Below are 14,422 nucleotides of genomic sequence, written 5' to 3' on the forward strand. Positions count from 1 at the left end.
GACTATGTGTTTCAGTTCCCCATGCACTTTGCTTGTTGATGCTGGTTCCCACTGAAGGCTGGTAGAGTGAGGAGCCCAGTACACACAATAACGTTCTAAAAAACACTCTTTAAGCCAACATGTTAACTAAGTCAAATGGAAGACTTTTAAATACATTTCTTTCACCATCATGCCATTCACAGTCAGAAACTGTTAGCTGTTATTAACACAAACAAGTAGGGACAGTATGGCCCAAAAAAATGATTTGGTAAATATTCCTATCTATGTCAGTAACACATACCAGAATAGAGCAATTATTCCTAATAATATGATTAGATTAAATTGATCTTTGGGCACCTGTAGCTAAGTTGGTAGAGTATTTCCTGAATCTCTTCAGCTGTCGTGCCAATAAGATATTTTTTAAAGAGGAAAAAACAACATTAAATGTTAGATGTCACCACATAAGAAGCTGCTCAAAGACGATGCACTACAACTTGTGATCACCAGATTATAAGAAAACAGAAAGAAAAGTGACAATTAGAGTGAGCCATGGAAGGATATGTCATGAGGCACAGATACAGAACAGAAGATACAATACCATCTTATAGGACTTAACCTGGTCCTACCAGCCAAACTAAAATCAGACTCCTGGGTGTGTTCTTTATCAGCTTTTGTTCAATAATAAGTTGCCAATAATGATATCCATCCTTATGTGGTTATTTATTCACTATTATGTATTTATTCCCAACACCATGTATGTGTGATCAGGCCCTGACCATTGTCTCTACATGAAAACAAAGAAAAAAACACCTCCACATAAAGGGTTAAAGTAACTTGTTCTCTGTCTCTCTGCCTTCTCCTTCATCATCTTACCTCAGCACAGGTTGGCAGGTAGTTGTAGACCGTGAGAGGAACTTTGGTCTGCTCTCCTCTGATTAAGCTGTAGGGTAATGTGAAGTCAACAAAGAAAGGCTTGAAGGTATGAAGCTCTGCTCTCTTTGCTATGCCCAGACCCTTTTCTTCAGACAAGCCAACAGCTTCTGTCACCCAGGTGGTGATTGAATCAGGCACATCCAATCGCAGCTCGGCCTCCCCAGTTTCAGAGCTGTAAGTGACACATGTTGATACATAATATAACTTCACAAGACAGTGAAATAAAAATATTTTTGCTTATATGAAATGCAATAAAAAAAAAAAGCCCTGACTACAAGGACAGGCTTGATGAAGTACTGTAGATTACTTTTATACTACCACCTGTGTCAACATCAGCACCTGCACTAATGAAAGTACAGCAAACACTTTTAAATGGATATGCAGGAGGGACAGTCAGATGTTGGCCTGATCTGTCTCTTTGATTCAAACAAGCTGAGATCATTACTGGCTACACGTATTTTGTGTTGGTCTTGGCAAACGGACACAGGGCATAATAAACTTGAAACACTCTGTGTACACCCTTCCTTTTGATCAAAGTTGCCCAAAATCCACTTTAATAAGACTTTTAAAGGAAATCAGAGCTTAGCACATGACAGGAAATTAGGCAGAGTGTAAGTGCCATCCAGGGGAATCAAGCATATGGAAATCTATGGGCAGTACATTTATACTGGCATAACATGAATGCAGAGAGCTGTTGAAAAAGTGACAGTTTGGTCCAAGATCGCCCACGTTACAGTAAATGAGGCACATGCACACTGAGAGGGGGGAAAACCTGGATGCAGCTGGAGTGATGGATCCATCCTCTCACATACAAGCTACAATACTCTCTTACCCCTCTTCTCCCTTATCTTTTATTTTGCTTTATTTTACTGAATTGATTTAATTAGGAAAGTGCAATTTAACCAACCAATCCCCCTACTATTCAATCAATAAGCATCAATGTGAATATGCTGGCAGTAGCACAATAGCTACATTCCACCCACAGTCACACACTTCTGTACAATTACATACACACACACACCTCACCTCACAGGACAGTCGGCAAGACAACATGCGGAGAAGCTCACAGACTGTTTTAAATTTGTTACATTGCAAAAAAAAAAACAGACCCAGCTAAAATACACTAGTTAAAATGCTAAATGTTAAGCCCCTGAGAATGGGCATAAGAGGAGTGATCAGACAATATGCATTAGCACTATTTGGTTTGTTTTTAACCAGTGTTTGAGTATTTTGGGTATGGTAGTTGTCACAGTCCCTGATATGTGCTGGTTATTTGTTCCAGGAATGTTTGCCTCTTGCATACCCTACCTTTTGACTAGACTTTGTTCGCACGGTTTCCTTTCAAGATAACCTTTTTTTGGTCCTAACCTAGCATCTCCTTATCTTCTTTTTTCTAATAACCTTTCTTCTTTTATTAAAAACTCTGTTTCTCCCCCCGTTGTTATCTTTTCATCTTCCCTTTCACGCAATCAATGTTTTTTAATTTTCCCTCCTGCTTCTCTTTCATCTTTAAAGGTTTTATAACTTTCCTCCCCTGTCCTCTCTTCTCCTATTTATATTCTTCTAAATCCTTCAGATTGTGATTAAATCCCATTTAATGATAGGCAATCTGGTGTACCTTTTATATCTAGCCTCAGGCTTGAAACATGCTCATGCACATGCACTAATATTCGCGCACACACGCGCACACACATACACACAGAAAAATATTTATATAAAAATTAAAATACCTGACATTGAGGCAGTGCCACACCCAAGTCTCTGGGAAAAATGTACGCCTACGCTTCTCTGCTCTGCAAACAAAACACAAGCTGACATCAATAAAAGGCTTCAGCTGCTCACAATAACAACAACATCTTAATTGGAAAATGTATTATCCTGAATTCCACACTGACAATCTCTAAGTCACGTCATGTGTTTAATGTTTATCATCAGAGTGAGAGGTATTTGTGGCTTAAAGGAATGCAGATCTAAAACATGGACAAACCAACAAAACTCTTTTCTTTTGTCATGTTTTTCTCGGCTTGTCCATGACTCATTTCCAGGACCTTATTCAACCCAAGCATAACAAATACTGAAATGTGTATTAACAGGACATAATTCCTGGGAGCATTAGGTAATTACTGCTCTCTCCTGTGTTTGTTGTCTCATTGTTTTCAGAGGAGAACCTCCCTGTGTAACAGTGTGTGGTCTGGTTACAGTAATTGTATTGGAATAAGTGACAGGTGATTTAAAAAGTAGCACATTCAAAGTCAGCAGCAATTAATTTTTAAAGAGCACACTCTGACACAGAATGATAAGCTTAATGAGCTTGGTATGGTAGTAGTTTTTTTCAAATAGCTACCTCAGTAGAAAGTGGACAATACTTGTGTTTCATCAGAGTTCAGAGTTCAGAGTGATTCAACCTCTGACTGCTCTGTAATAGGTGCAGTACCTGGGCGTTTGGCGAGAGTGCATGGCAGCCACTAAGGTTGAGGTGTGAGGCTGGAAGGCTGGAACGGCCTCATCTGTGTACATGCCTCCGCTCTGCCGGTGGTTTAAACTCACCATATCTGTCATCACAACCAGCCCTGTTTCCTGAGTTTAAACATAAAGACAATAAAAAAAACACTCACAGGAAGATGACAATTTCCCATCCCTGTGACATCACTGTGAACTTTTTATGTAATGTGTGTTCTCACAGTGAAAGCAAAGCGGGCATCCTTGGTGATGTCCCAGTGCCAGGGAAACACAGAGGAGCGTCTGCGTCTCTTTGATGACAGCCCAGGCCACCAGAAGTGTCCGTCATCTTTAGGAATTCCAAAGGCATCGGAAACGTCAAAATCTGCAAGCTCTTTAAAAACCTGGTCAGAGGGAACACATTCATGACAGAACACAAACAAAGCTCAGAGTTATATACTTCCTTACGGGTTATGAAGAAACATGTTATATCATTTTGTTTAAGTGTTGTAAAATAACATGTAACAAACATAACTTTTTCCTTCTTTAGAATAAGCTAAGTCACATGTAAAGTGGCAGTGCCAAAAAAATTATACAAAAATGTTAAACTAAAAAAAAAAATGTTTCAACTTCAGTGCCATGTCGTTATTACTAGGAAAAAAGTGTATATGATTGTGATGAAATATTACCGTAACCTTGGGAACCGACCTTGTCTGGACTGATCTGGAAGTCAGGCTTTAATAGATAGAGGCTCTTATCCACAGTGGCCACACACACACAGGAGCCTTTTTCTCCCCTGACATTAAGAGTGATGGGGTCTCCTGGCATGGACTCGTTTGATGACTGAGTAACAGACACCTACAAACAGCCAACACAAATTAAGAGACAATATGCCAAAGATGAGCATTTCTATGGACAAATGTGCATTTTCAAAACAAATTCTCTACACCACAATATAATGCGTTTACTTTCAACCATTACATGGCTACAGGGATGCAACCTTTACTTTTTTAAGTTAAACGATAAACTAATGGGTCTTTCAAATGTTCACTAAAAGTGGAAACTAGAATACACTCAAAAAATGTTGTTTATTTTCTTTCTGTCAATCTGCAAATCAAATAAATAACTGTTGCAAAATTGGCTGATGGTACTGACAGTTCTACAGTAGCAAGTTTGCATCATATACAGTGGAAGAACATTAATAAGTTATGGTGGGGGAACTTGAAGACAGAGTGGAAAACTACAGGCTTTGAAAGAAGGAGGGGTGGTGAGTGTCAGCCATAAACTTTCACACACCAGAACTGTTTTTCAACAGCACATAGTCACAAATTAGCCCCGTTAATCACTTCAGTTGCCCTCCTTTCACCACTCTGTAACCTGTCATCCTCTCCTGTCATAACCCCACTCATCTGCCTGCAGCCTCCATGGCCACTGTCTAATCATGCCCCTCACAACCCCTTCCTCCCCATGCACACAAACATGCATGCAGAGAGAGAGAGAGAGAGAGAGAGAGAGAGAGAGAGAGAGAGAGAGAGAGAGAGAGAGAGAGAGAGAGAGAGAGAGAGAGTGTTGTAATGGCATACCAGGGAGCTGTAAATACTTCAGGGAGTTAACTCCACCTAATGCAGGCAGGAACCAGGGAGCTCTCCCAGGCCAACACAGCTGTTTGTTTACAGATATTACACGGTGGATAGAGCTGGTGCGTGGATACGTGGGCTCACATTCAAAATGTATACACATACTCTGCCAAGTTTTTTATTAATTATTACATAAAAAAGCTGCTTATAAAACCACATGTATATCCAACATAAATGTTTTAGTAAAAAATTCCTTTCTCTGGAGAAATTAAAGTATAACAGAGGATTTTTGTCTTTTCTTTTTGCACTATATTGTAGTGAATAGTACTGAATAAATAAAAAATCAGTACAGCACTCGTTTATTTGGTGTTAACAAATATGGAAAAAGCTGAGAAAGAGGCGGTAATGTTTGAACAATGCACAAGGAAGCTTTATGTTTCAAGACAATGCAAACCTGGTTCTCAAAGACAGGCTGGATAGGGACTTGCAGACTGTCGGTGACACCTTCACCGTTTTCCCTCACGTAGTAGACCAGAAGACGGCTAAGGGGGGCCATGCTATGGCTAACTGGGAAACGTAGATACGACACGCAGCTGTCCACCTCGACCTGAAAGGAGGAGCCAGCGACACCTGACAGAGTGATGAGAAAAGGGATGGACACAGGTATACTGATGAAGACTTTAAAATGAAGAGGCTCGCACATTCAGAAAAAGGAAAAACCAGGAGAGCAGTGAGTAAACGGAGCGATGCTGTGATAAGTGCCGGTCTACCGTCTGTTACTGCAGTGAAACTACTAATAAACCTCTTGATACATAACGCTCAAATATTTAACATTCTAGCGCCTGGTTCTATAAATAAAAGTAGATCCTAAAAGTACATGTTGCATCTGTTAAATCAACATGGTTAAAAAACATTCTTACCAGAGGCAGAAGGAGGCAGTTGGGTGGCATGGATGTTCTTGTCAAAGATGACCGTAGCCCTTTTTCCTCGGTGGGAAGCCGTCATGTTGGCAGGTTGTTGGCCTGACAGGATGATGTTCCCCCTCGATGTCACCTCATAGTGTAGAGTGAAGTTACAGGGACAGGTAGACTTGAGAGCAACTTCTGCTTCTTGGCCGACCTTTGCACAAAGAAGGGAACAAATGCACTGACATTGCAATGTAACTGATGATATCAGAATAATAATATAGCCACAAAATGAGCATCAAAGCCAAAGCGACAACACGGATGTGGAACACAACAATCCAAATTCACAAAACGTTGCCTGGAAAATTTTTACGAAAAAGAATTAAACACTTACCTTGAAAGGAGAGCTGGGGCTTTGAATCTGGATGTGACACTTGCTGGGAGAGTACCAGCTACTGATGGACAGGTAGCTGGGCAGGTACTGGTCTCCCACTGTCTTCCCATCAATGGATGTCACTTTGGTCTTCATCAGACAAAAAAAAAAGAACATTTTATAGGTTCAATAAGATTAGCTAAAAATAATCATCTTACTACCACCACAACAGCCACTGACCTCTAGCCAGACGTACTGGGCAGCAGTAGGGATGGAGGGGATCTCAAAGATGGCCTGCCCGTCCTTAGAGATCAGCTCACTGGTGTAGACATTGTCCTTGGGAGTAAGCTCCGCCTTGACACGCACCTTCACCCCATCAGCAGGGCTTCCATCGGGGTAGGTCACCTCAATCTGCAGGGAGAGAGATTAAAGCAACAGCTTGTGGCGAAATGACATTTGCAGAAAAAATGGGTAAGTATTAAGCTCTGTTGGCAAAAGTATGTAAAGAAGTAAGCTGGAAAACATTACAACAGGCTGTGTTTTTTTTTTTGTTTTGCTTTAGTGCAACACGTAGTTCCACATTTTTGTTTTGTGCATTCAAAGTCAAAAGCCTCACCTTTCCCTTGTAAGGCAGACCGGGCTTGAACTGCTTGCGTGTGTCCTTTGAGTACTTTATGTCAATGAGCTGTTTATGGACGGGCGTTGAATCGTCAAATGTGGTTTGCCTGCTCCCATCCACGCTGGTCACTGCCGCCCAAATGCTCACAGTGCCCCTGAAGTGATCGGCTACATCTAAGGGCATCATGTCCTTCACACACAGGCTGAAGTTTGCAGAGCCTTTTATCTGAGAACAGTAGAGGAGTCATCTGTTTAATGCTAATGTGCAGAACATTAATCTAGTGCTATTCTATTATGTTCAATGTTTTTATGACCATTATAATAATTTTGGGGGGGTTAGCAGAAATTCAGCCACAACAGGAAAAGTTCAACCATAACTAAACAGTCAGAAAACACAATCAACAAACGTAATGCAACACTTGACTATGCTAATAACTTCCACAAAGCTCATTAACGGGCAGTAATAGGATATTTGTTCGTCAGAGAATAAATACACTGACCTCCATGGTTTTTATCACAGGATGACCCATCTCATGACGGTAGTAGCCCACTCCGTTCACCGTCATATTCACTGTCAACTTCCCTGCAACTGGTTTCCCAAAGGTATACCTGTGTAATATTAAGAATGCACCCATAGTTGAATTGCCCCCCGGGGACAAATACAGGTTTTTGAATTGAATTGAATAGTTAGTGGCTAATGAAATACATTCAAAGTATTAAAGTGTATGTAATAGAAAAATGTGAAAAATAAAAAACAGAACTACAGCAGCACCAGGATTTTAGGATGGTGGGTAAAAAAGGAAGACCTCGACATCAAAGACAAAGACTTATGTTTGATTTATGCATTTATTTTATTCGTCTATTTAAGGTACACATGCAGTGAGCATCGCTTCATATTTAAAATACAAAGCAGATGCCACACATACAGGTTTCTAGCCATGGCTCATTTGCAACCCCTCTCCCTGGCTGAGTGTTATTGGAAGTTGAATTTGAAATGACTTACCTGGCCCTGACAGAAGCCTGCTGGCATGAATTCAGATCACTAATGTATTGTGGTGGATCGATCACCAACTCAAACTTGGGCATCACTGTGAGGGACAAGACAGAATGTTTTAGTATTTTACAAATTTTTTTGTTGTGTTGTCTTTTTTTACTCCTGATTAGTCTGATATTTTGGATAATCATTTTATTATGTCGCTCAACAGCTACACCTTTTGCAAAAGCTGCTAAAAGGAACTTTCAACGTTTTATTAGAACACCAAATAATAAACAAAACACTGAATATCAACATAGACACAAAAAGATCTACAGAGCCATTAAAAATGCCTAATGTGTAAAAATAGATGTTTTTAAAAAGAACTCTTGATAAACAATGTTGTATAACAATCTTGTATGTAAAGAGCCTCACCATATTTCTGCACTTCAAACGACTTATTGTAGGTGTGTCCCTGCACCTCCACAAAGATAAACCACTCTCCAAGCACAGGCTGGTCGGACAGAGGGAAACTCATGTTCACAACCCCTGTAGGACAAAGAAATCTCTTTAACACCTGCACTGCCTGTATGCCATGCATGATTAACCATACACAGTATGTACCACCTTGTATTTACCTGACATAACAATTACAGGGATGCACAGAGAATAGTGAAGTGTCCTTCTTAATGTCTAAAAAACTAGATGAGAAGTCATAGAACTACAATGCATGTCCATGTTTGTAGAAATGTTACTACTTCATTTTAAATGTTTAAAAATTAGGTTTGAATCTACATGACGCATTCGGATGGTGCAAATATATAGTAGAAGTTGGGACTCACCACAACATATAGATTTGAGACCTTTCCACTGGACCATCCTGGATCCTCTGGGATCCTGAGAGAGCAAATCATCGTTAAGACAACACATTTAAGTATTCATCTTCTGCGTGATAGTCATTCATTTGCATGTGATTAAACAGGTCTCACAACCCTTGAACTGAACTTGACCCAGAGACCTGGCTCAGAATACATCTACAGCTTTTTCCTCAGGTGATTCATGGGCTGCACCGATGTGCTTTCTAGTAGCCATAAGTCAAACATGGACTCCCCTCTGCTTCTTAAGCAGCTTGTTATTTGTCCTCCAATCATCCAAAGATCCCATTAGAGACAATAGATGATCAAGGACGGGAAGTTTGAGGCAGGCACAAGAATTATGTGTGGGTTTGTAGGGCAGTGATAAGCACTAAACCAAGAGAAGACTAGGGAAGAGAAGAGGTTCCTTTCATGTTGTTTATCCTCGTGCTGTTCCAAAGAGCACCCTGTTATCTAGGTGAGCTGCCCTGACTTTTGCTCTGTAATCTCCTACCAGGCTGGGAACAAAAAAAAATTGCCACTGTTCCTTGGGTGGTCCTGCTGGCTTCCACTCACCAAAACATATGCCTCAATCTGAAAAGAAAAGAGAGAGAAACAGAAAAGGGATCAAGACAAGGAAAAGACGTTATGACTTCAATGTAAACTGTAAAGCCTGGAGAGGACCCTAAGCTTCTTCCCAATGTTTTTAAACACGCCTTCCTAATGCAACAATCATCCATCTGTGAAGGTGAGTATTTCCCTTTACCCACAGCAGACATTCATAGCTGCAAACATCAATAAACCGTCTGTCTGCACAGTTCCTCAGTATATTAGGAGCCTTTGCTGGCATTCCTAGAGAAACGACTCGAGCTTTGCTCCTGTAAAGAGGTAACTGTACAATTCTCTGCACTCACAGCAGACTAGTTTACTCCCTGTAATTCCAGCAATTAGAGCTGGAAAAGTATGTCCATGCTAAATATTATGTTGCTCTTTGGCCAGAGTTATAAAAAATAGAGACAGAAGATTTGAATTACCTTGTCATTCACTGGCCTTAGGTCGGGGGTTACAGTGTAGACATTGACGAGCACTAAAAGAATAAATAGAAAAAAACGTTGTTAAATACAGCAGGTAAGCAACATTTAAATATGCAGACCGTAATGCATATGACAGACCTGTTCTAATTAATAATTCTCCAGCCTTACAAGAAGCTAATGGGCGAAAACTGAACAGCTGAATCAAGTTGATGGAATTGTAGTCTGAAATAATTTGATGGATTTATACAGTATGCCTTCATGCCAGTTAAACGTAGCATTAACATGCAAGTTCTCTTCATTTCTTTATAACAACTAAACTACCAGGTGTACAATAAGGGAACCTTTATGTTTGGGTTTGTAGACAGGTTTATCAGTCTGGATGAAGACAGCTGTGCCCTTGCTCTCCAATGTGACGGTGGTAAAGTTGTGGAAGATGTAGCCTCCCTCTGTGAGGTGACGGTTGCCCCACACCTTTAGATGGGCCTGACCTCTTAAACCAGAGGGAACCTGGTAGCATACATGCACACACACACACACACACACACACACACACACACACACACACACACACACACGAACACACACACGAACCGAGTAAATTTTAGCACAGAGATGCACAAGTAGATCAAATGAGCAGGATAAGGGTTGAGGCATTTACTCTATGCTACTTTAAACAAGTCCCCATAACTAACAGTTTAAGGACGGAACTGAAGTCAAACACAGGAGAAAGATGCCAAGCTATAACACAACACAGTACGCATTACAGTTTTTCAAGAGAATGAAGGCGGAGGTTACAGGGAGGGGAGAGAGACAGAAGGGAAGAATCGAGTTGTGTATACTAGATTGATCTATTCCAGCCTTCGGGGGCGGCGGACCATACATGCACGTCAACAGCTGTTGCATATTATATCGAGGCTGTTACCTTATTCCCAATGAATGAGCAGAGACAGATGTTGCATTACAAATAATGTTAGTGTTGATTTGCATGTTGCCTAAGGAATGCACACACAACGGACAAGAGGGTTCTCACTACTGTGCAGCTGTCACGGTTTAACAGTGCCATGCACTCTTAACATCTCTGGAAAGCGGCACGTATGCACTTTAGTACTATGCTATGAAAACAACACACAGTTAGACTCACCTTTAGCTTGATGGTGCCTTTATCTGAAATAGAAACAATGAGATAAGTTATAGGGGAACATTTTTATATTCTTCTCCCAGCTTTGTAGCTGATATCTACCCTTTATATTATCCATTATTTTTTTAACTATGCTAGACTATGGCTGAGCTCACCTGGAGATTTCCAACCTGGTTTAATGAGAAATCCAGCCACAGCCAGTCTCTATGCCACACAGAGGTAGAGCTAGCACCATTTATTAATGTGCTGCCAAACAAATCACACACTGTATACACTAAGTTTCTGGTGGGATGGACCAATCTGATGCCTTCAATCAAAGAAAATGTGTATGAAAGCCATATCTGCTCAGGTATGTTTGCCTGTGTGATGTCAACATCCTTATGTTACATTAGGGACATTATTACAAGAGAAATGTCTCATATTCCAACTTGTTAGTTCAAGTTTTCCTCCCAAAAATGTTGCATTGTGCCAGGGTAACCTTAGATCAAGGGTCTGTTCTCACCAAACACTGAGCCATGGCTGTGGGCGACCGCCTGCCCCTTCACCACCAGCTGCACTTGGACGCGTGTTTCTGCTTTTGCATTGAAGATGGTAACGCTCACACTCTCCTCCACGCCTGCTCGAAACACAGAGGGGGCAGCGACCAGATAACCCCTGAGAGGTGGAAAGGGTGGAGGAAGGAGGGGGGGTGGGGAAAGAAGAAGGAAAAAGAAGGAAGAGAGCGAGGGGAGTGAGGAAGAAGTTGAGATTGTAGTAGATGACATAAGAGAACACAGAGGGGGGGGGGAGTAGAAGTGAGTTGGTAGCAGAAGATAAGGAACAAGTCAGAGGTCGTCAGAGAACAAATTAATTCAACATAACTAAAATGCATCACTGCACTGACACACACTTTGCTACACTATTCTGGATTTATTGTGATTTTCATTTTGTTTTGAAAGAAGTCATGCAGGGGAATCTAAAGAATATTCACATATCACACTTGCTGTTTTCTCACTTCATCCCTGACCAGCACACATGTCCACATGAACTTATTCATAACAAAAACCCTCGTACAAACGGGGACATTCCACATGGATTTGTGTGGCAGGATCAGGTTTAATTGCAGTGGTTAGCAGGGACACAGTACCTGTTGGCCAATGAGCTTTCCGCTCGTGTGTTCTCCTTGGGTGGTCTGGCACCTCTGACAGAAGCTTGGCGTCTGTTTCGCAAAACAACGACTGAGACTCTTCACAGTCACTCTTACATTAATTGAGAAAAGGGGGGCCTGTCACTGAGGTCACGGAGCAAAGACTACTTTGGATGCTTATCAATGGTCTGGCAAAAATTTAAATTGAATGTATCAGCTGGTGAAGAGAGGTTTTATCTCTCAGGCAGCAAAGTAAGAATAATGAGTGCAGTTGTTAGCATGATCCTGTAGAATAACACTGGGGGAGTTTGGACCAGCTGGTCCTGGCAGATGGCTGTTCACCAATGAGTCTGGTTCTGCACAAGGTTTCTGCCTGTTAAAAATAGGTTACTCATTTCCATTGTAAAGAGCTTTCTAGTTGGTGGATTGATGATGGGGCTCTTTAGATGGTATAACAAGAGTCTACAGTAAAGCGGCATAAGTTTTTTTGTGATTGGGCAATTGGATGTATTTAATTCATCGATAAGAGTTCCAGTATAAGGGAGATACTAATGTGGACATGGGTTGATTTAAAAAATATATATTAATTGTATCAGTGCTCTATACCTCAGACAATGCAGACCAAAATATCTGTGTGGTTGTTTAAGTGCCTGTCTGGTCATTCTAACTCTTAGTTTTTGGGGCAAAAGGCCTGCTCACCCCCTGCAAACCTAACCGAAGATCACACAAATTAGAATTGAGCAAAGCCTTGAGCACAAACCCAATTGCATGCCTGAGAGAAGGATCAGGTGGTTGGCATTACGGCACTACAGACCTTCAGCCGGAGGCAATTGCAGTTCTTGAGAGAGAAAAAGTCATGAGAAAATCCCCTGGAAAATAAGGCTTGGGCAAAAGGAAGATAATACGAGGAAATTGACTTTGTACGTTTGATCTACAGTGAGTTTAACCAGCTTTTGGATGAGCATGGATCAGGTGGTGGAGACCATGCTTATTTCAGTCACATGGCTTGATGTTCTCAAGTTCTTATTGTTTTTTTTAAGCTAAATTTGCCCTCAGTTAAGAGCTGACCAGAGCCTGAGAAAGATTTGTGTTCTGTTTTGTCAGTTCTTTTTAGTTCAGTCACATGGGTTTATGCTCTTTGCCCAAATTTCACCCTCTGCTTAGCTGTTTAACTTGACAAAAAAATCGAACAATCTGTCTGTTGATTAAGACTAGGTTTGTCAGTGATTCATCCCTCCTTGAAGCATTGTTTACGTCTCTTTTCTATTATCAAAAAAAAATCTCAGGACAGGATTAAGCTTCCAAGCAGCTGACAGTAGCCTGAGTGATGGGACCAAAGAGCCAAAAGTGAATTCACCTCTTTTGTCTCTGGGTGTGGAGGGATAAACAGAATGAGAAAGCTTGCTGCCATACACATACATTACCTTAAATATCTATTATCATCTTAATTGGCATGAAAAAGCTCCAAAAGCTGCATATAATCCAGCCCATGGCCTAAAACTATCAAAATACCACTTTTAGTGCTCTCAGGTCTAATGACCCAGAAGCCCTGAAAAGAACATGAATGAAAAATGTATGTTACAATGTCATTGTATGTAATAACATTAAATCATACAAACATCCATGACCAAGATGCTTGCTGCAGATATTCAGTAAAAGGGATAAAAATGCTTCTTACGCTGAATAATCAATATGTTGATATTGAAACTGTGTGGCTTAATAACTGCTTCGTCAATTATAAGGTTCGTTTAAGAGTATCGGAAATGCTTGTTGTAGGTTTAAAGCACCATACAACCCTTTAAAGAAAACGCATGCAAACACGGGCTATACTTACTGTCTTTCTTGTGCAAAAGTTCTGCTCACGTTGCAAATGAACAAAATCCATGAAAGACTCAAAGCTGTCAAAGACAATCGCAACATTTTGGCCTCAGTAGCCAAGATAATGCTGAATATTGACTCTCCACTCTGAAGGAGGTTGGATCTTCAAACTCAGTAAAAAAGTTAAATGAAACTCTAACAGTCTGTGTCTACCACTCACTAACTCTATCTATCCATTGGAATTGGTTGGTGTGGAAGGTGTGCAGAGCTTCGTCCGGAACCCAACATCAACTTTTTGTAGACATCCCACTTCGCCAAATCCAGTTCCAAGCAAATCGTGTTTTCCCTCTTAGAGCCTTGAGTACACGGACAGTCCTCTCCCATGTGCCTTCACCCGCCCCGGTTCCGTTCTCTCATATTTCAGCATTACAAATTGTAAGCGTTCTCCCACAGCAGCGAGCGAAAATGTCTCAGACAAACACAGTGTTTGACAAGTAGAAATCCGTGTAACTCGTGCTTCCTCGATTGTTCCTTGGGATCTTTTTCGAGCCTGCGGATCTCCTTTTCCGCTCCTGCAACAGCGAATCAGGAGGCGATCGGCGTCAGGCTCCGATTCATTCACGTCAATACCTCCTCTCACTTCTGTGCAGCGAGA

At 41.0% G+C, this 14,422-nt stretch overlaps 1 protein-coding gene across 1 annotated transcript in view; it reads right to left on the reverse strand.

Annotated features, from left to right (window-relative positions):
- cpamd8 (C3 and PZP like alpha-2-macroglobulin domain containing 8) overlaps window positions 1–14,355 on the reverse strand; it is a 44,356-nt gene extending 30,001 nt beyond the window's left edge. The window contains exons 1-20 of the mRNA XM_061033154.1: window positions 13,784–14,355; window positions 11,326–11,477; window positions 10,827–10,849; window positions 10,027–10,192; window positions 9,686–9,738; window positions 9,228–9,245; window positions 8,640–8,694; window positions 8,233–8,346; window positions 7,828–7,912; window positions 7,325–7,433; window positions 6,823–7,050; window positions 6,447–6,617; window positions 6,228–6,356; window positions 5,849–6,047; window positions 5,383–5,558; window positions 4,060–4,209; window positions 3,594–3,755; window positions 3,347–3,489; window positions 2,643–2,705; window positions 853–1,084 (exon numbers count right to left, since the gene is read on the reverse strand). Of these exons, the coding sequence (XP_060889137.1) occupies window positions 853–1,084; window positions 2,643–2,705; window positions 3,347–3,489; window positions 3,594–3,755; window positions 4,060–4,209; window positions 5,383–5,558; window positions 5,849–6,047; window positions 6,228–6,356; window positions 6,447–6,617; window positions 6,823–7,050; window positions 7,325–7,433; window positions 7,828–7,912; window positions 8,233–8,346; window positions 8,640–8,694; window positions 9,228–9,245; window positions 9,686–9,738; window positions 10,027–10,192; window positions 10,827–10,849; window positions 11,326–11,477; window positions 13,784–13,869 (2,514 nt within the window). The 5' untranslated portion in view covers window positions 13,870–14,355. The remainder of the gene's footprint in view (window positions 1–852; window positions 1,085–2,642; window positions 2,706–3,346; window positions 3,490–3,593; window positions 3,756–4,059; window positions 4,210–5,382; window positions 5,559–5,848; window positions 6,048–6,227; window positions 6,357–6,446; window positions 6,618–6,822; window positions 7,051–7,324; window positions 7,434–7,827; window positions 7,913–8,232; window positions 8,347–8,639; window positions 8,695–9,227; window positions 9,246–9,685; window positions 9,739–10,026; window positions 10,193–10,826; window positions 10,850–11,325; window positions 11,478–13,783) is intronic.
- Window positions 14,356–14,422: the final 67 nt, after the last annotated feature.

Source organism: Labrus mixtus, chromosome 3, assembly GCF_963584025.1.
Source record: "Labrus mixtus chromosome 3, fLabMix1.1, whole genome shotgun sequence".
NCBI lineage: Eukaryota > Metazoa > Chordata > Actinopteri > Labriformes > Labridae > Labrus > Labrus mixtus.